General features: G+C 37.9%; 1 protein-coding gene across 1 annotated transcript in view; it reads right to left on the bottom strand.

Moving 5' to 3' along the window:
• Positions 1-20024, bottom strand: part of LOC130927137 (G-protein coupled receptor 143-like) — a 30083-nt gene extending 10059 nt beyond the window's left edge. Inside the window, exons 1-7 of the mRNA XM_057852723.1 lie at positions 19428-20024; positions 12652-12761; positions 12490-12584; positions 8077-8169; positions 2188-2297; positions 2005-2113; positions 1811-1928 (exon numbers count right to left, since the gene is read on the bottom strand). Of these exons, the coding sequence (XP_057708706.1) occupies positions 1811-1928; positions 2005-2113; positions 2188-2297; positions 8077-8169; positions 12490-12584; positions 12652-12761; positions 19428-19683 (891 nt within the window). The 5' untranslated portion in view covers positions 19684-20024. The remainder of the gene's footprint in view (positions 1-1810; positions 1929-2004; positions 2114-2187; positions 2298-8076; positions 8170-12489; positions 12585-12651; positions 12762-19427) is intronic.
• Positions 20025-21398: the final 1374 nt, after the last annotated feature.

The raw sequence follows: 21398 nt of genomic DNA, 5'->3' as shown, positions 1-21398 counted from the left end.
TCTTAATGTGTAGGGTAATGGGTCTGCTTACGAAAGTATGGTTAAATCCAATTTCAGGAGGTGAAAGTTTCTGACGTGAGAGTTCATTCATCAAAAATATTTTTTGAGGGGATGGAATACACACAAAAATAAAAATTGTCCGATAATGACTTTTTAACCGATATCCCGATAGTTCAACTCCGAAAATCTGATACCAGATATCACCCCGATACCGTTATATGCGGTCGTGCACTCTACATATTATTGCTAGTTGTATTGTGAGGCCCCACTGGATGCTTTAATAATGATAAATGTGACAACTTCAAGGTTTTCCAAATAAAATTAACTTTCTGTGAAAAATAAGAACACATATATAAAATAAATGTCCCATATAAATAATATAAATTGAAATTAGCCAAAATGTCCATAATCAAATAAAAGGATTCATTCACAATTAAATTATGTTTACAGTGGTTACCCCAAAGAGCCACTAGGGGGTGACCAAAGCATCACAAATACACGCAGGCAATCATAGGACATGCCAAAGCAATGACAATTCCCAAGATGCATTTTAACCTTTTATTTACAAGAATTTTCAACTTAAAAAGTTCTTTATTCCGTCACGGCTGCCATGTTGGACTACACAATATTGTAACTTTTGCTTGAAATATTTACGTAAAATGAACGATAATTGCCCGTTTTTTGCTTTTAACCAAGAATCTGGACTGTTTTACATTCATACCTGTAGAAATTGCGCGATTTCAGCATTTGTTTTAATGAACTTTCAACTTAAAAAGGTCTTTTGTGACAGCCGCCATGTTGGATTACACAATATTGTAGCTTTTGCTTCAAATATTTACGTAAAATGAACGATAATTGCCCGTTTTTTGCTTTTAACCAAGAATCTGGACTGTTTTACATTCATATCTGTAGAAATTGCACGATTTAAGCATTTATTTACATGAATTTTCAACTTAAAAAAGTCTTTATTTTGTGACAGCCGCTATGTTGGATTACACAATATTATAACTTTTGCTTGAAATATTTGTGTAAAATGAACGATAATTACCCATTTTTTTGCTTTTAACCAAGAATCTAGACTGTTTTACGTTCATATCTAAAGAAATTGCGCGATTTAAGCATTTATTTCAATGAATTTTCAACTTTAAAAGGTCTTTTGTGACAGCCGCCATGTTGGATTACACAATATTGTAACTTTTGCTTGAAATATTTGCGTAAAATGAATGCTAATTACCCGTTTTTTGCTTTTAACCAAGAATCTAGACTGTTTTACGTTCATATCTATAGAAATTGCGCGATTTAAGCATTTATTTACATGAATTTTCAACTTAGAAAGCTCTTTGTTTCGTGATGGCCGCCATTTTGGATTTTGTAAAAAAAATTAAGTTCCTATTTCTGGCAAAAACTTATTATATGTTAACTTATATGATATGTTCAATATTGCTATTGATCCTGAAAATATGATTTTGATTATCTCTACATTTGGTGATTTTTGTGCATCTAGCATAAAATCTTGAGAATTTTATAGCCATTTTAAGTTTGTCGGCTACTCGATAATATCGGACAACTCAAATAAAAATAATCAATTCAATTTAAAAGATATTTTTTAATTCACTTAAATTTTTGATTTTTTTTTTTTTTAACGATAACTTACTAATGTAATAAAATGAATACATACATAAAAAGAATATTTACTGTTCAGGAGCTCAAATTATATTTGCATTTTTAGAATTACTTTACATTTCTCTGATTTTGACGCTGTGCATGAAATCTCTGTTTTTGACCCACACTTAAGATTCTGAAATCTTACCATGATAAACCACGTGATAAGAGCAGCATTCCTGATATTCCTTAGGCCGCTGTCACCAATGTTCACCTGCATTTCCAGGTAGAAGAGGAGGCCCTCATTGAGGATGTTGGGAATCCAGCTGATACGTGTTAATCACACAAATCAATATTATATCATATAAAAAAGAATCTTGCAGCAAAGAACATGAAACCCACCAAATACAGAAGACTAGCATGATTTTAAAGAAGCGGATTTTGATAGCGTTAGCTAGCCGGCGCTCGTTTTCCGTGTAGATCCCTTGACGTCCTTTCAGCAACGATGTCACTATAGAAGAAAAACATGGCTTTTTAAGCCCACATTTGTGTCAGATATTTCAAATTAATTTTAAAAAACCTTACCCGCGGAGGTGGTGCGATTGAAGAAGATGGGGTTGGCCACGAGGACTAACAGCATGGGTGCGTACGTGGTGACGTAGTGAGGGATAGCGTGCTGGAAGCCTTGCTCACAACTGGAAAAAACATGAAATACACACCAATGCAATGCAGTCATTTCAAATTAAAGATAGGATCAGCGGGTATTAAGTTATGGTGAAAGTCCATTTCTGACCTCTGTGACTTTTGACCTTATGAACTCTTCTACTTCATAATATAAAGTTTGACAGTAATCATATATATATAGTGTATATATAAATATATAATGTATTTCTGCCATATATAATGTATACGGCAGAAAATACTCAGGTGACTTGAAGTTCCGCTCTGAGACATCCCAATTTGGCCAACTTTCTAAATTGTCCGATATGCATGTGTGATGCATCATTGGAAAGCTTCAAATCTCAATTTTCTGGGGAAAGAAATTTTTTGAACAGGAGGGCATTTAAAAAAATTAATAAATTTAAACAGTGAAACCCCATCTGGAGGTGAGAGCATGAAAGAGCAGAATTAAAGACGTCATGACTTTAACGAGATATTATCGTGTACTTACCTTGTTTTGATCCATGAAGCATGCCTCGCTGAGTGTCAAGCCACAGCTGTGAATGGCCACAGCTGGATTTTTTGGAGATTTTATGGGTGAAACATGGTCATATAACAAGGGTCGCGATGCAGAAATCGCAGACATCAAGGAATGGTCGAGATTTTCTTTTACATATATTTACCCTTTTAAACTTTTTTTTATTCAATTTTTCTTTGTTTGGATCGATTATTTATCATCTAACATATCGGAGAAAATGCGACAGTAACAAAAAAATTCAAGTGAGCGATAGTTATGAGGTAGATATATGTGACTTTTTTTACAGGCACTATTTTTTTCATTGAGACGTCATTTGTTTAAAAGTTTAAAAGCTGTGAGTGAATCATTTTTTAAAGTCGTTTTTTTAAATGAAATATTAGACATCAATTAACGATTCTAAGCTAAAAATGACAGACATTTTGAATGATAAAAATAATTAATTACCTTCGTTTTATGGCTGGGTTGAAACAAAAGCGGTTGCGCGACGTCTGTAAATGGGGGTTTTCAGGGTAAAACAGACATATTAAAAATAGTTCGGGGGCTTACTGCATGATTAATCTGCTATGGCAGCATATAGACATATTGTTCGATCAAACACAATAGTTGTTTTGGCTTAAAATACAGCAGTTTATTTTAAAGAGAGGTGCAAGAGCAGAAACTGCTTTTTCAGTCTTGTCTGTGAAAAAGCAGTTTCTGCTCTTGCACACCTCGTGCCATAAAACTAAGGTAAATTATTGTATTTATTATTCAAAATGTCTGTTATTTTTAGCTTAGAATCATTAATTGATGTTTAATATTTCGTTTAAAAAAATAAAGACTTTAAAAAATAATTCACTCGCATATTTTAAACGTTTAAACAAATGACGTCACAATGAAAAAAATGGCGTCTGTAAAGAAGTCACGGATATCTACCTCATAACTATCGCTTAATTGTATTTTTTTGTCACTGTTGCATTTTCTCCGATATGTTAGATGATAAATAATTGATCCAAATGAAGAAAATTGAAAAAAAAACGTTTAAAAGGGTTAATATATGAAAAAGAAAATCTCAAACACTCCTTGATGTCTGCGATTTCTGCATCGCGACCCTTGTTATATGACCATTTTTCACCCATTAACTCCCCCCAAAATCCGGCTGTGGCCATTTACAGCTGTGTCTTGACACTCAGTGATACATGCTACATGGAGCTTTTGGACCGAAAAGAAGTACGCGATAATATCTCGTTAAAATCATGGCGTCTGTAATTCTGCTCTAGTGTGCTCTCACCTCCAGATAGAGTTTTGCAGTTAAAAAAACTTTTTTTTTTTTTTCAAAATGCCCTCCTGTTCAAAATTTTTCTAAATAACCCAGAAAATGGAGATTTTAGGCTTTCCAGTGATGTATCACACATGCATATCATATAATTTTGAAATCTAGCCAAATTGGGGTTCTCAGAGCAGAACTTCAAGTCACCTGAGTGTTTTCCGCCATATATATATACCCAGTATACATTAATTATATAATGTGAAAATGTAATACACACTGGCTTTTTGCAACACTGCAATGTTGTTTTTCTGTTATGGTCATGTTTTTATCCATTTTTTTAAGGTTAAAATCTTTTTGTATGGTGATTACCATTTTTTTTCTACTGAAAACAGACATCTGAGACTCAATTTGGGGTGAAAATATCATTTTTGCTTGGATATGCTTGCCTGAAACGGCCTTGAAGAACATTAAATGAGATGAAAGGAAGGGAGAAACCCTGAAAATGCAATTATAACTCAGCTGGAATCCTAGTCTATGCTTATGTAGGTGTTTTTTTTTTTTTTCACTCGTGTTCCTTGTTATGGACTTATTTGTGATTTCATACATTTCATTTCATGCAAATAATTTTCTTCTTTTAAAAGTTTTTTTTTTATTTTTTAAAAACCTTTTCTGTTCAGCTGATTTGACATGGAGAATGGGAATCTGAGTGTCCTTATGGTCTGAACAGCTTTAATGTATCACATGGAAAAATGATTAGGTGATTAGGAGAATGTAGTGAGCAGGAAGGGGTTACGGGGGGACAAAAAGAAAAGCAGAAGAATAGAGAAGAGGAGAAACCCAAACAACAACAACATATACCATTGAACACTACCTATGAATATAGTGGTGCTATCGCTAACTAATTGCATTTCCCGTGAACACCATGTGGGGGGGGGGGGGGGGGCAAGGAGAAAGATGAGGGAGGGGTAAGTCAAAAAGATGTGATTAGACGGGGTGGAGCATACACAAATCCGCACTGTGAGGTGTCGAACCCAGTCATATGTGAAACACTTGTACGTGTGGAATCAGTATGTTGACATCCTTTTCTATGCTGCCTGATCGCTAATCCTGGCACCGACATTCTCTCTACTGAGTGTGCCTAATTGCACCCAGTCATGCATTAATTCCATTAGACTTGTGATAGTCCTACAGACTAGGGTCTGTAGGACTATCACAAGTCACATGATGTCACAACCACGCCTCCGCGCCATATTGTCCGTCTACTCGTCGTTTTGACGCATTACCGCTACGTAAATTCCTCCTATTATGGCATGTTTTTCTGCTCGTTAACATTAATAATCAAAATGGTGAAGGCGTGTGTGGCGGTTGGTTGCAATAACAGAGAAGATAGACGGAGAGACTTGAAGTTCTACCGTATTCCGAGAGACCCGGGGAAAAGAGCGAGATGGACTGCTGCAATTCGACGAGAAAACTGGGCACCAAACGATTACCACAGATTATGTAGTAGTCATTTTATATCTGGTAAGATGCATTTAATATATATTTAGAGGGTTTTGGGCTGACAACCACAATTAAGATCATTGCTAGGCTAATCGCCGACAACATACAGTTTCACATTCAAGATGCTTATTTCTTCCACCATCATTACATTTTGAATAATATTTAGCTGGTACCAAGTGAAAGAAGCTGGCCTCGTCTACGGATCATCAGTTAAACAGGTGTGTCCAAACCTTTTGCAAAGGGGGCCAGATTTGGTGTGGTAAAAATGCGGGGGGCTACCTTGGCTGATTTACATAGAACAATATATTTAAACAAATGTTAGCAAGCCCTTCTGTGTGTCACATTTTCTTTTTTTTTTTTTTATTCATAATTTCAACAGTCTCGTCTTTGTGGCGTTCTCTTTCGACACTCGGGAACTTGCGAAATACTGCTGCTGTGAAATTAAACTAGTTTCAAGTCGCTATAATTTCTCGCTGCGTAGCTTCCCTGTAATGTCGTATATGTCAGCGTGTCTTGTTACCATCGCGTCACATCGAACTCTTTGAAAACAGCGACTGTCTCTTTGCAAATGAGGCAGACACAGTTGTTGCGTATTTTATTGAAGAAATAGTCCAATATCCACCTATCCTTGAAGCGTCGGCCATTGCAGTCAACTTTTTTTTTTTTTTTTGATTGTCGCCATTTTAGAAATCACACGGGGTAATGATGCTTAGAGTGCTGCTGTTAAAGTTTTTCAAACTTTCGTGAGAGTAGGCTGATTTTGTGTGGACAAGATAGTTGTAGATATCAGGATAGCAGATGTCAGGCAGAGAGGGCGAAGACAGCGGGTCGAAAAATATCGATTTAGGCATCAAATATGGATCTGGCGAATGGATAGACTGAAGCTTTTCCACATAACGCCTTTTATGCAACGCATGCAATGAGTTTACAGCGTCTTAAAGCACCGGGGCTTCCATGAATTGCTCTATAAACTGAACGACTAATTGAAACCATTGAGAATAGGGCTAAACAGAGACGGACAATATGGCGGCCGGATACAGCGACACGTCATTCTGTGACGTTGGTGAGTAGGGTCTATAGACAAGTGGAAATGCTGCGCGGGGGCCGCCCCACGGCCACGGCCCCTTCCCAGCCAATCAGGCGGGGTGAGCCAGCGCAGACCATCTCTCTTCCTGCAACTCCAGCAAAGTGGCTGTCGCCATACCCCCGGGACCCAGGGTGGTTCCCCGGACCATCCGCGTCCCTGTCAGCCGGCCTTCAAGGAAGGCACGCTACTGCCCCGAACGCCCACCACTGTCCGCCCAACCAGCGCCGCAACCCCCAAACCGACACGGTACACCGCAGGACCTGCAGGGCCCACGAGGCTCAGGGCAGGACAGGCTCCCCACCCGGAGTGGGTGACACCCCAGTGACCCACGCCAGGGCCCAAGGAGGATAGAAAAGAGAGGGGGAGGTGGAAGCAGGAGAGCGCCGAGAAGCCGCCGCGGGGCGGTGCGGGACTGGAGCCTTGACCCAAGGGGTCGCGTTAACCGAATATTTTCCGTTGTTGATCGGTTTTTTAAAACGGTGACGGAAAAAACAAGTCCATCCGTCATTTTGACAGGTTGCAATTCACACCTCAGACCACAGGGTGGAGAGTGAGCATATTAATTAGCTATTGTCTCTCTTGATGCATGACGTCGTTGGCCTTACTCGGAAAAATGTCAAGGCAACTGAGTGTTTGCCTAGCACGGCCAGACTGTTCTCCCTGTATTTTTCAAACACTGAGAGAAAAGTCTGGGACACAGCCTCTCGAGTAGGTACAAAATCAATCGACAAATCAGATTTGTTTATTTGCGTGACGTGTTCTTCACGAGCAACGCTTCTCTTGCGCGCCGAAAGTCGTCTCTCCAACAACACGGATGGCGGGAGAGCCGAGAATATGCTCCAATCCGCGGTAAATTTAGTTTTAAATGAGCTAAAACACATCGACACGAGACATTGACAACAGTCTGTCTCGCGCTAGCCATGTTGAATAAACTCCGTTCTCCTCGTATGTTTACTTCCGCGCGCAAGTCCCTCGTCCTGCCCTCGTCGCTTTGCTAACGGCACGTCTGCCCGTCGCTGATTGGTGCACTCCGCTGTCTGTTTGCCTCTTGTTAAGCTTGTTCGGACAGAATATTAATTAAAAATGAATGAAAACTAAATACTATTAAATATCTCATTATTATCATTTTAAAAATGTAAGTGACGGGTAAAAATAGATTATGACCGGATTTTTATGACACTGTCAGTCAAAATGACCGCCAACGAAAAAGTCTAGCGCAACCTCTGCTTGACCCTCTCATAAAATTAATTTTCTATAGTTCTTGCCCTCATTAGAGTCACGAAAGAGTCAATATACTGTATTTAATTCTTTCACTGCCATTGACAGTAATGGACGCCCAATCCATTTTGACTTGAAGGGGCGATCATTCCCAGTCACAATGGATTGGACATCTATGGCCGTCAATGGCTGCAAATGAGTTAATGGCGGATCAAAAAGTCTTACTTGGAGATGGAGGGGTAGTAGAGCATGGCCACGCCCTCCACACACAACAGCAAAGCCAGACCCCATGTGATCATGTGGTACAGGATAATGGTGCTGAAGGAGAATAAGAACAAGTCATGAGTACGCAACACGTGTTGCAGCTCTTTGTCCTCCAACCCGCGCTTGACTTCTTACGACGCACTAAACCATGTGCTTCCATTCATTTAGCAAACTCTGAGAAAAGGATTCTAGCAGTGATTGCCATCAATGGTGGACTTTTTCTTGAAATAGTCGTCAATTTTATTTTAACTTTTTCTTTTAAAATCATTGCAAGTAATTCAAGGCAAGTTTTTAAAGAAAAAAAATACCCCAAAGAGCTTTACAAATGCATACTTGATATTGAAATATTTTGAAAAGGTTGCCATAATAGTAATACGGTAACACTATTACATGAATAAAATGTATAAAATATAAATATTTGAATAATTTTAATACAGGATAAAATGTTGGCATATTAGTACCATTGAATACATTGGGAAAAGACAGCAAAGGATCAATAATTATTAGAGATGTCCGATCACGTCATTTTCAAAGTATCGGAATCGGCTTTTTTTAAATATATATATATATATATATATATATATATATATATATATATTTTTTTTTTTTTTTTTTAATTAAATCGTTTTCTAATTGTATTTAACGTTACAGACATAATATGTTGCACTCATCCAGTCTTTAGTTTAGGTTTAAGGTAGGGTTATCAAATTTATCCCGATAACGGCGGTAATTACTTTTTTAAAAAATGTATCACATTAAAATATTTAACACAATTAATGCATGCGCTGCACGACCCACTCATGCATTGTCGCGCTCAATCTGTAATAGCGCCGTTTTACCTATATAGAGAGCTAAAAGGCAGCGTAAAATGAGTAGAGTGAATTTTGGCAGCCTTTGGAGCCTTTTTTTAATTGGCTAAAGCCTTACAATCCCTCTCCCTATGATTAGAAATATTGTGGGAAGCAATGTGGGGAAGCAAGGTAGTAATTGCTCTTTTTCTTAACACCCTACGTTAATTCCCAACGCAGAGAAGATATATCAATTGGTAGCACTACGCACAGTCATGGTTGCACTTCCCATCATGCATTTGGGCATGGCTACAGTATCATTTACTGAAAGCTCAACAAATAGACGAGATGGCTATATTTAGTCACAATATACAAAGTCACATTTATCTTTTAAGAATTACAAGTCTTTCTATCCGTGGATCCCTCTCACAGAAAGAATGTTAATAATGTAAATGCCATCTTGAGGATTTATTGTCATAATAAACAAATACAGTACTTAAGTACTGTATGTTGAATGTATATATTCATCCGAGTTTTATTCATTTTTTTCTTAATGCATTGCCAAAATGTATAAGATCGGGAAAAATTATCGAGAATGATTGGAATTGAATCGGGAGCAAAAAAAAGCAATCGGATCGGGAAATATCGGGATCAGCAGATACTCAAACTAAAACGATCGGGATCGGATCGGGAGCAAAAAAACATGATCGGAACAACCCTAATAATTATAGAATAAATAAATGAATAAATGAGTGATATTAAACAAAAAATAAATGTATATATTTTGATTAAATGACATTTAGTTTTTAAAATAAATTATTTATAATGAAGACATCCCTTGATTTACACACTAACAAATAATAACAAATTATTATTAAAATGATTCCCTCTTCACATTATATTTAAGTACAGTGGTACCTCTACATACGAATTGACTTCGTTCCAGGACCTGGTTTGTAAGTCGAATTGGTCGTATGTCGAGCGGGATTTTCCCCTAAGAATAATTATAATTTGATTATTTCGTTCCATAGCCTACAAACCTACACTAAGTCCTTAATGTACTAGTATACTGCTGGTACAATTACAAATAGCAATTACACATAGCAAAACCAATAAATTATAAATAGAAATCAGAAGGACATCATGATAATAATAGGGCTGGGCATAGTTTGAATTTTAAACAGTTCCAGCTCCACGTTTCGATTCCGGTTCCAAACGATCCTCGATTCTGATTCTTTTAATAGGCAGGGTAAAAGAAACTGCATAGTTTATATTAATTTCTTAACTTCTCAATTATTTTTTAAAAATTATACGAACTTTCAATTAACTTTGCTATAAATTTCTTGCAGGGCTATTTTTAACTTGTATATACTGTAAATAATGGTCTATGAATTGATATGATATGATGAAGTTTCTTTCCACGCGAGTGCACTTTCACAAAGATGTTTATTTTTCAAAAGCTCACGGGGAGAACATTTACACATATTCTTTTGCCTATGTTTTGGAGTGTCTTATGCTGCAGGCATTTATTGTATTGCATCGTTTGTTAGTTAGTTAAGGGTCAGGCAGGAAGTGTTCTGTACTTTGATCTTAGGTTGACTACTTTTTAATTTTGATTTCTTTCTAAACTGATAAATTGTTCAGCCGTCAACAAGATGTCACTTTTAACTCTGGATTCTACAGTTTTTCTTTGTTTTGCTATGCGCGCTTGGCTTGTGAGTGGTGACTTACTGGAAGCAGCAGGCAAAAAGAACTTCCTACTTTACTTGGAAAAGAATCCTTGAGGTGTACAGACGTTACACAACTCCTCTGCACAACACATCGTTGGGAACCCTTGATAAAACAATATCTAAGTTTGCACGTTCTAACAGGGGGTCTGATATAATTTCGGTGTGTTTATTCTGTTTGTGTGTTTGTGAAGCGAAGCAACACGTTTTTGTGATGAGCTAAATTAGCCATTTCATTTGATTTGCTCATAACGGAGCTAGTCTCCATGTGGCCTCTTCGTGGTGTTCGTCAGCTATTTTTATGGTCGGCGGTCAGGGCATTGAAACTTGGAATCCAAATGAAAAAAATTGAATGGTTCCGGGAGAACTGGAGTGTTAATCCTGCATCCCATCAATGTTCAATGCCCAACCCTAAAAAACAATATTGTAAAGAATCGGGTTCTAATATGGCGGTTGTGTTTTGCATGCTGTTCCTGAATGCACAGTGTGTATTCATATTTTTCTATCATTTTTATCTTAATTTCAATGGTAAGAGACACCTTTTCCCTTCTTTTCACCACCTGCACTAACCTTCTTGGGATCCATGTTGATTTAAAAAATGATGATGACCACGAAACGCAGTGTCGGCAATAAAATTAACTTACAAGATACAGTATATGCTCCGATAGTAGCTTAGCCCATGCTCGTACATAGAGGCATCCCAGCTGTGTGTGTTAGCGCACTGTCTAATCAAGTGGAGAAGTAGATGTGGCGTCCTTTTTGACTGAATATTCCAGCCTGGAACATTTATAATAATCCGTTGAAAATGAGCGATTTTTAATTTCCCATCATTTTTTAGGGGAATTCTAAATAGGACAGCTATGCTATTGGCCAAGATTGCCATCCATTGAATATGGTACGCCCGGTGGTGGCTCTGTTAACGTCTTTGGTGGGGCAAACTGAAACCCCGCTCGCAATTTTGGCGGTGCTCTCTGGCGTTTCATGGTCCACATCTTCAATCCTTGGCTCTCAGTCAGTAGTTGTTGTTGCTTTTGAAAGCTTAGGTTTGAAAAAATGATGTATATCCATCTTTCCTCTTCTATCCTTAGCTGTTTTTTTTTGGCTAAGCAAAACAAATGATCGACTCTAAGGTGCTCGTCACATGATCTGTTTGAAAAATAATTTTGACCCATTTTAAATTTTATTATATAACTATTTTTTTTTTTTTTTTAATAGACAACATTTAACAGCAAAGTCTTAATTTTAAATGCATGTATTGGAAAACAAATACATGCAATGACATTTTTGGCCACCGGGGGTATGTCCCCCGGCCCCCCCTTAATCTCTGCGTATGGTTGAGCATGTCGTCATGTGCCAAGACAAATGATGAGTCAAATTTTACGTCGGATGTCGAAAGACTCGTGTTGAGGTACCACTGTAAATTTCTTAACATAAAATGACAATTTAAATGTTTTGTTATTCAATTAGAATACAAATCTGATTTATTTGGTTTTATAAATATCAAGCTATCGACTATAAATTGATTTTCTCTTAAGACACTAAAACAACTTAATTTTTCTTTTATAATTCAGACAATTCTCAAAATATTATATTCTGGTTTTGCAATAATACACCTATAGTCTTATAAAGATGTTCTTGCAATATTATGACCCCATTTTCATTTGGCATTGTTTCACTTTTGGAAAGACTAAAACAGTTCTACCCGATAGTGATTTAAAGTGAGAGCATCAAATTAAATTATTCTCATAAAGTAAATGATGTCGCATGTCCATTTGAACAGCTAAAATGAATTCGACATCTTCACCGTTGATGGCAGCGAACGAGTTAACACAAATGTGGTTCGTTTTTGTGTGCTTCACCTGATTCCCGCAGATGTCTTAACCACCAGAAAGACATCGACTGCGTAACAAAAGGTCCACCAGAAGGAAGCGCTGTAGAACAACTGGATCCACATCTGCAAAAGTGAACCTTTAAACAAGTGTAACTATGTATGTCGTCCCATTATGGGCAGGATGGCTTACTGCGCTGCCAAGGCAGAGGACGTCCGGCCAAGCGTCGGTGCTGTTGGCCACAGAGATTTGTTCAACTGCGTTGGGAAGGCCCACCCATAGAGAAGACCTCAAAAGAATACCTGGTAGGGACAAAATTGAGGTACTGTTACTCAAGGAGCGTAGGTTTGGTCTCAACATTGGTATGCATAACCTGCATGTACACTTTTTGCTGGGGACAGGACATTAATAAGACCAAACAGATTATTGAACGGGGTCAGGGCTACATTTCTCATAAATATGAACCTAAATAATTGATAGGCCAAAGGATTAATGCAAAAATAAATCTGTATTGACATTTCTATCTACTTCTGCGAGACACTTGAGCACCCCTAGACTCAAACTAAAGTATTGTAAAAGTGATTTGGGAAAAAAATGAAAAAATATCTCGGCTATCCGAGGACCTGTCGACATCTGAGGGATACTAGACTACCTCAAGACTTGAACAAAAGTACTCTCACGAAATCCTGATGTGTGATTTCATTTCACAGATTTTTTTTTTTCATGTCAGTTCATGTTCATGTTCATGTCAGTGTCCCCCTGAAGTGGACCCATTCTTGGATAGCTCCCTGTTTTTTTTTGTTTTTGTTTTTTTTAATTCGCACTCTGAAGCTACCGCGTTGCATTACCTTAATGCACATAATTCAAATAATGATCCAAATGAGGGATGGCTAGCTTAATATCGTTGTTCCTTGTGGAGGCTGGCCTGACCGAAGTAGTTTTGCAGGTTAGCAAGTTCAGACAGTTTAATGTTATGCTAACTGTGATGCAGGTTAGACTTTCAGAAGCAAAATTAGTGGTGTTTCCCCCACCTCCACAACATTGACACCTTTTTAGATTACTTGCAGTGACTGCTGCTGGCCAAAAAAACCTTTTAAAATCCCTCTTCTTCGAAGGGGGCGGAGGAGGCGGCATGTTGTAGACATGAATCTGTCGGGACTGTGTGAGTGTGGCAGGAGGGGCGGGGTCAAGTTATCAGCCAATCAAACGTGTGTTTAGGGGAAAAAAATGGACCGGCAACACCCTGAATCGGTTGCTAGCCACTCGCAGGGTACAATGAGATAAACAACCATTGCTGTTACTTATCATTGACCATAAACTCATCCATTAGAACCCAAACATTTAGCACAAAAGACAAGTTTACTTTCAGTTAATTCCTTGTACCTACAGTGAAAATCCAACTTGGAAACAATTTCACCGGCCAGATCGTAGACATATTCCGGCATTAAGGTCGACCCAGTTCACTGACGTGCACACCAGGCTCATTTTTTTCTATCATTTACATCTTAATTTAAATTGTTAGCGTCAACCTTTTCCTTTTTAACCACTTGCACTAACCTTCTTGGGACTCATGTTGATTTCTCTCAAAAGAAAATCTTCCGTGCCTTTGTTTCTTGTGGGGAAACAACGAATTTGTGACGCTGTCATAAAACGTCCTATTTCGAGCATATCGTCATATGATAAGACAAATGACGTGTCAAATTTTACGTCACATGTCGAAAGGATTGTAGGTCGATGTGATTGTATGTTGAGGTACCACTGTATTACTAAAGATTGGAAAATGTTAGAATCAACTTTATTTTCTTGGTAAAAAATGAATGAAACCTGCTTAAAATGGTTTCCAGTGAACATTGGTATAAAGAAGAAAAGTCAACAACCACTGTGTTTTGTATCAAGGTGCTTGTATCAAACTACCAAAACATAAAAATGTTTGTAAAATGAGCTGTTCTTTGTAGAAACTAGTGTGTGCGTGAATGGTTGTTTGTCTCACTGTGCCCTGCGATCAGCTAGCAACCAATTCAGGGTGTACCCTGCCTACTGCCGATAGTTAACTGGGATAGGCTCCAGCACACCCACAAGCCTTGTGAAAATAAGTGGCACGGAAGATGAATGACTCAATGACCAATCAATTAACCCTGGCTAGGACAGTGGACATCTATTCAAAATGTATCCTTAGCTTAACTCATTCAATGCCAGCCAAGATCGCCGAGTATATGTTGTGCAGTTAGTAAAAGAGAGAAGTTGATATTGAAAACACCTATTGACGTCAAGAGACGTCCAATCCATTTCGAGATTGCACTGGCACCTTCCATTTAAAATCAAGGGGACATCTATTGGTCTCTATGGCAGCCAAAGAGTTAAGATAAAGTATGTGAAGTGACAAGCAATTTATAACACAATACAAAACAAAAATAAACAATAATAAAGCAATGAAATTCTCAAAGAAAGTTAAGCATGGGACTCATCTGATTTTTTCCCCAATTTATTAGTTTGTGTGTTTCTTTTTTTTTTAAGTTTTAACTTTAAAAATAATTTAACTGTATTACGATTTACATTGTCTATAGCCAATACATATATATGGCTGAAAACACAGACAAGGCTGAAAAAGCAGTTTCTGCTCTTGCACCCCTCTTTGCTTTTTTTTTTTAAACTGCTGTATTTTCAAAGGACTGTTGTGTTTGATAGAACAATATGTATATATGCTGGCATAGCAGTTTTATGGCGCATTAAGCCCCCGAACTATTTTTAATTTGCCGGTTTTACCCTGGAGCAGGGCCGGCCCAGCCTATACGCAGACCATGCAGCTGCTTAGGGCCCCTGACCACCAGGGGGCCCCCAATCTGGCAATTGTTTAATTTGTGTTCGATTTTGTTTACTACAGTTTGCTTTATTTGACTTTTGTGAGTTTTGAGACTTGATTACAAGCTTAAAAAAATAAAATTTCTTCCTTAACTTCTTTCTTTCCTCTTTTAGAAAAAGGTTTGGCGCTATCTACTGTAAGTACTGACAATCATTTGGGGTAAGAAGTTTGAAGTATGCAGTGCAACAAAATCTGATTAATATACAAAATATGGACATATGGGTTGGATTACATGTATGGGTTTGACAGTACACTGTGACGAAATGGTGGGCCAAAAATATGGGCCCCTTTGCATTATTTTGCTTAGGGCCCCCAAATGGCCTGGAGACCCCCGTTAAGAGACACCGCGCAACCACTTTTGTTTCAAACCAGCCATAAAAATAAGGTAAGTAACTATATTTATTATTTGAAATGTCTATCATTTTTAGCTTACAATCAATACTTGACGTCTAATATTTAGTTAAAAAAAAAAAAACGACTTTGTAAAATTATTCACCCGCATATTTTAAACTTTTAAACAAATTACGTCCCAATGAAAAACATAGTGTCTGTAAATAGGTCACGGATATCTACCTCATTTCTATCGCTTAACTGTATTTTTTTTGTTTTTTTGTTACTGTCATATTTTCACCGATATTTTAGATGATAAATAATTGATCTAAATAAAGAAAAATTGAAGAAAAAAAAACATTTAAAAGGGTAAATATTTGAAAAAGAAAATCTCAACCACTCCTTGATGTCTGCGATTTCTGCAATGTGACCCTTGTTATATTACCGTGTTTCACCCATAAAATCCCCAACAAGTCCGGCTGTGGCCTTTCACTGCTGTGTCTTGACACTCAGTGAGACATGCTACACAGAGTTTTTGGGTCGAAACAAGGGAAGTACGCGATAATATCTCGTTAAAATCATGGTGTCTTTAATTATGCTCTCTCTTGCTCTCACCTCGAGTTAGGGTTTCTGGGTTTAATTTTTTTTATTTTATTTTATTTTTAAATGTCCTCCTGTTCAAAAAAAATTTCCCCCAAAAATTAAGATTTTAAGCTTTCCAATGATGTACATACCTGTCAAGTTGTACGGTTTCTGCGTAATTTGTACAAGTGAGCACTGATGTTTAAATGTGTACGCCGTACGTTCAAAATCTGTACGTTTTTCGTGCATTACCTTTTTTTTTCTCCGTTTGGATTTTGTCACCGTTTCGGCAATGAGACAATGTGCATTACTATGCGTTACTACGTTGGTTTGATGACGCGAGAAAAGTCAGAGACACGGAGAGAGAAGAGTGTTTGTTGTGACACCGTAGCAAACGCGATGCAAGGCGGCTCCGATATTTCCTGACTGTAGCCGACAGCCTACAATCTACGCCTAGGTATCACATGCATATAGAACTACATGCGAAATGACAGACTCGGTGGCGTTCGTAAACAGCCGCCATTTTGAAGCAATAGACTTCTCAGAAAGGCTCTGTTGTAGTGAACCTTCCTAGCGAACCTAAGTAACTTTTTATCTAAAATACTCCTAAATCAGAAAAATCTTGACTTAAATCTATCTTTAAATGATGAAACAGTTTTAAGACTTTTGCATGTCGAAAGTAGACAGAAGGAAACCAATGCAAAAACGGGAGCAATTTTAACAACTTTAACAGTTGATTCAAAACATTAAGTGACTTCCAAACATAGCAAAGGTTACTATGTTTTTTTTTTGTTTTGTTTTTTTTTTAATGGAGAAAAAAAACATGAAAGGTAACACCAGTTACTTTGCCAAGTAACTAATTACTCTTACATTCAGGTAACTGAGTTACTAACTCAACTACCTTTTGGGAGAAGTAATTTGTAACTTTAATTAATTACTTTTTTAAAGTAAGATTAACAACACTAGTCATAAAGATGAAGTCTGCAGATTGAAAAGTGACGAAAGCGGAGATTTTATTCTGCCAATTTGCTGCCGAACATAATTAGACCGCAACTATTGCTGATCAGTTCTCAGAATTAGCAAAAGAAATGTTCCCTGACTCAAAGATTGCATCGGTAAGTTAATTTTATCAATTGACTTTTTTAATTTAAAATTGGACACACTATTATTACTATTATAAACTGTTCGTTAGACAGTTTTCGAATACCTTCAAGTCAAACTGAATTGCGAGCTGAAGTGCCATGATGTGCAGCCATCAAAAGACATGATAGAAACTGCCAAAAGTGCTACACACAATTGTAACAAAAGTCACTGGTAAATTTTAGTAATCAGGATGTACCTGAAGATATTGTTATTTGATTGCACCAGGTTATATGTTACAATATTACCTATGCATTCATATTATTTTAAAATTTGAGTTTTATTTTTGTTTTATATTGCACGCTATATAAAACGTTGTAAGATTAGTCACCAATTTGTAAAGGCATACGTCACTATTTGTAAGATTGCCAACGGCCTCGGGTTGACAGGTATGGATGTATCACACATGCATATACAGTGGGGCAAATAAGTATTTAGTCAACCACTAATTGTGCAAGTTCTCCCACTTGAAAATATTAGATAGGCCTGTAATTGTCAACATGGGTAAACCTCAACCATGAGACCATGAATGTGGGAAAAAAACCCAGAAAATCACATTGTTTGATTTTTAAAGAATTTATTTGCAAATCATGGTGGAAAATAAGTATTTGGTCAATACCAAAAGTTCATATCAATACTTTGTTATGTACCCTTCGTTGGCAATAACGGAGGCCAAACGTTTTCTGTAACTCTTCACAAGCTTTTCGCACACTGTTGCTGGTATTTTGGCCCATTCCTCCATGCAGATCTCCTCTATACCAGTGATGTTTTGGGGCTGTCGTTGGGCAAAACAGACTTTCAATTCCCTCCACAGATTTTCTATGGTGTTGAGATCTGGAGACTGACTAGATGTGTACTGGCTTCAGCAGGGGGACACGTCTGGCAGTGCAGGATTTGAGTCCCTGGCGGCGCAATGTGTTACTGATAGTAGCCTTTGTCACTGTGGTCCCAGCTCTCTGTAGGTCATTCACTAGGTCCCCCCGTGTTGTTCTGGGATTTTTGCTCACCGTTCTTGTTATCATTTTGACGCCACGGGGTGAGATCTTGCATGGAGCCCCAGATCGAGGGAGATTATCAGTGGTCTTGCATGTCTTTCATTTTCTAATAATTGCTCCCACAGGTCATTTCTTTCCACCAAGCGTTTTACCTTTTGCAGATTCAGTCTTCCCAGCCTGGTGCAGGTCTACAATTTTGTCTCTGGTGTCCTTCGACTGTTCTTTGGTCTTGGTCATAGTGGAATTTGGAGTGTGACTGACTGAGATTGTGGACAGGCGTCTTTTATACTGATAATGAGTTAAAACAGGTGTCCTTAATACAGGTAACGAGTGGCGCCTCGTGTGACCTTGTTAGAAGAAGTTAGACCTCTTTGACAGCTAGATATCTTGCTTGTTTTTATGTGACCAAATACTTATTTTCGGCTCTAATTTGGAAATAAATTCTTTAAAAATCAAACTGTGATTTTCTGTTCCCCCCCCCCCCCCCCCCATTCTGTCTCTTATGGTTGAGGTTTACCCATGTTGACAATTACAGGCCTCTCTAATCTTTTCAAGTAGGAGAACTTGCACAATTGGTGGTTGACTCAATACTTATTTGCCCCACTGTAGGACAATTTTAAAATTTTGCCAAATTGGAGGTTTCAGAGCAGAACCTCAAGTAACCTGAGTGTTTCCCACCATGTATATATATATATATATATGTATATATATATAGTTATATTATATTAAAATTTTATTTGTTTTTATTTTTTTTCCTGGCTATAGCAAAATACATAAAGGCAACACTAATAATCCAACTGGATGTCAAATAGAAGCCACAAAATATTGTCCTAATATTTTGGCTGCCAAAATATTAAAAACGATTTACACACTATTCGATTCATCAAAATTATAGTAACAAAGTTTAAAAAAAGAAAAACAAAGAAAAAATTTTTTTTCGAATATATTCACTGTCATTGACAGCCAAAGACGTCATATCCATTAGATACTAGGATGGCTCAATCTCTCTCAGTCCAAATGGATTTGACGTCTTTCGCCGTCCATGGTAGCCGACGTGTTACCTGCACATCCCAAAATGTCACAGACGCTGATAATGAAAAGTATCCGCGACGACGAGGCTGGTCTGGGCAGCGGATACTGTCCGAGCCGCCTGTAGCCTTTCCTCTTGGGCAGGATCTGCAGCAGGGCGAAGAGCGCGCTGACTCCCGCGCTGACTGCCGTCAGAACGCCAAAGAGGAGCGGCTGGAAGGTGACCACCAGCTCGGTGGCCGCGTCCCGGTTGGAGCAGCAGAAGGTCTCCAGCCGCGGTGACGCCATGACTGCTCGACCCAGCCCGGCACGCCGACCAACCAGCCGGTTTACAGAGAGGCAAAGTGAAGAAAGAGAGTCCACTTAGTCCAATTCTTTGACTGCTCACATGGTGGCTGCATCATGTGCTTTCATTTAATCCCCTTGCAGCGCGCCTCGCCTCAACTCAACTAACAGCAAACTGCAATGCCCGAGGACTAAGAAAGGTCAAGTGGCCTTTAAAATTATTAGAATTTATAATCTTTACATCTGCTCAACCAAAAGGCTTCTGTCAATAATACTGTATACATGTCGTGCCATGCGTCTGATCCGTGCAATGGAAATATTTTATGATTACTATTTTTGTGCTGTTTCTTACTGTATGACAGCTTTTCCAATACATTAATAACGAGGAACAAATCTTATAAGATCTATCTACTGTATATGATTGTATGTGTCACAGTTTTTAACTTTATTATTATGATATTGTTAAAAATAAATAAATAAATAAAAATAAAACACAAAAAAAACGTGTTAAAATTTGTCATATTATTATTTCAAATGTGTATGAAAATTATCGGTGTAAAAACTTAAACATTATTTTCATTTGTTTTCTTTAGTGTGTGTAAATTGGAACTTTAAGTACAGTGGTATGAAAAAGTATCTGAAACCTTTTGGAATTTCTCACGTTTCTGCATAAAATCACCATCAAATGTGATCTGACCTTTGTCAAAATCACACAGATGTAAAAACAGTGTGCTTTAACTAAAACCACCCCAACATTTATAGGTTTTCATATTTTAATGAGGATAGCATGCAAACAATGACAGAAGGGGGAAAATAAGTAAGTGAACCCTCTACCCAAGGAGACTTAAAGAGCGATCGAAACCAAGTTTTACTAAACAATTTAAGTCAGATGTGTGCCCAATCACTGATGAGTGGTTTAAAGTTGCCCTGCCCACTGTAAAACACACACCTGGAAAGAACTGTCTTGATGAGAAGCATTGTCTGATGTGCATCATGGCTCGGTCAAAAGGGCTGTCTAAAGATCTGTGATCAAGGATTGTTGATTTGGATAAAGCTGGGAAAGGATACAAAACCCTCTCGAAAAGTCTCGAAAGTGGATGTTCATCAATCAACAGTCAGAAAAGTTGTCTACAAATGGACAGAGCGTGGCACCGTTGCTTCTCTCACAAGGAGTGGACTTGGACACTCCACAGAGGTTTTGACAAAAAAAATTGTGGACTGAAAGTTGAATTGTTTGGGAGTAACACTACGTCATGTGTGGAGAAAAAAATGGAACAGCTCACCAACATCAACACCTCATCCCCACCGTGAAGCATGTTGGAGGGAGCATCATGGTTTGGGGTTGTTTTACTGCCCCAGGGCCTGGACAACTTCATTCATGGAAGAATGAATTAAAAAGTTTATGGAGAAAAAATGGAACAGCACACCGACATCAACACTTCATCCCCACCGTGAAGAATGGTGGAGGAAGAATCATGATTTGGGGTTGTTTTACTGCCCCAGGACCTGGACAACTTCATTCATGGAAGAATTAATTCAAAAGTTTATCAGAACGTTTTGCAGGAAAACCTGAGGCCGTCTGTCAGAAAGTTGAAGCTAAAAAGAGGACGGATGCTGCAACAAGACAATGATCCAAAACACAGAAGTAAATCAACTTTAGAATAGTTTCAGAAGAACCAAATACACATTCTGGAGTGGCCAAGTCAAAGTCCAGACTT

Source organism: Corythoichthys intestinalis, chromosome 12, assembly GCF_030265065.1.
Source record: "Corythoichthys intestinalis isolate RoL2023-P3 chromosome 12, ASM3026506v1, whole genome shotgun sequence".
Taxonomy (NCBI): Eukaryota; Metazoa; Chordata; class Actinopteri; order Syngnathiformes; family Syngnathidae; genus Corythoichthys; species Corythoichthys intestinalis.
Note: the sequence above shows the minus strand (reverse complement) of the source record. Positions and strands in the feature narration are given on the sequence as shown.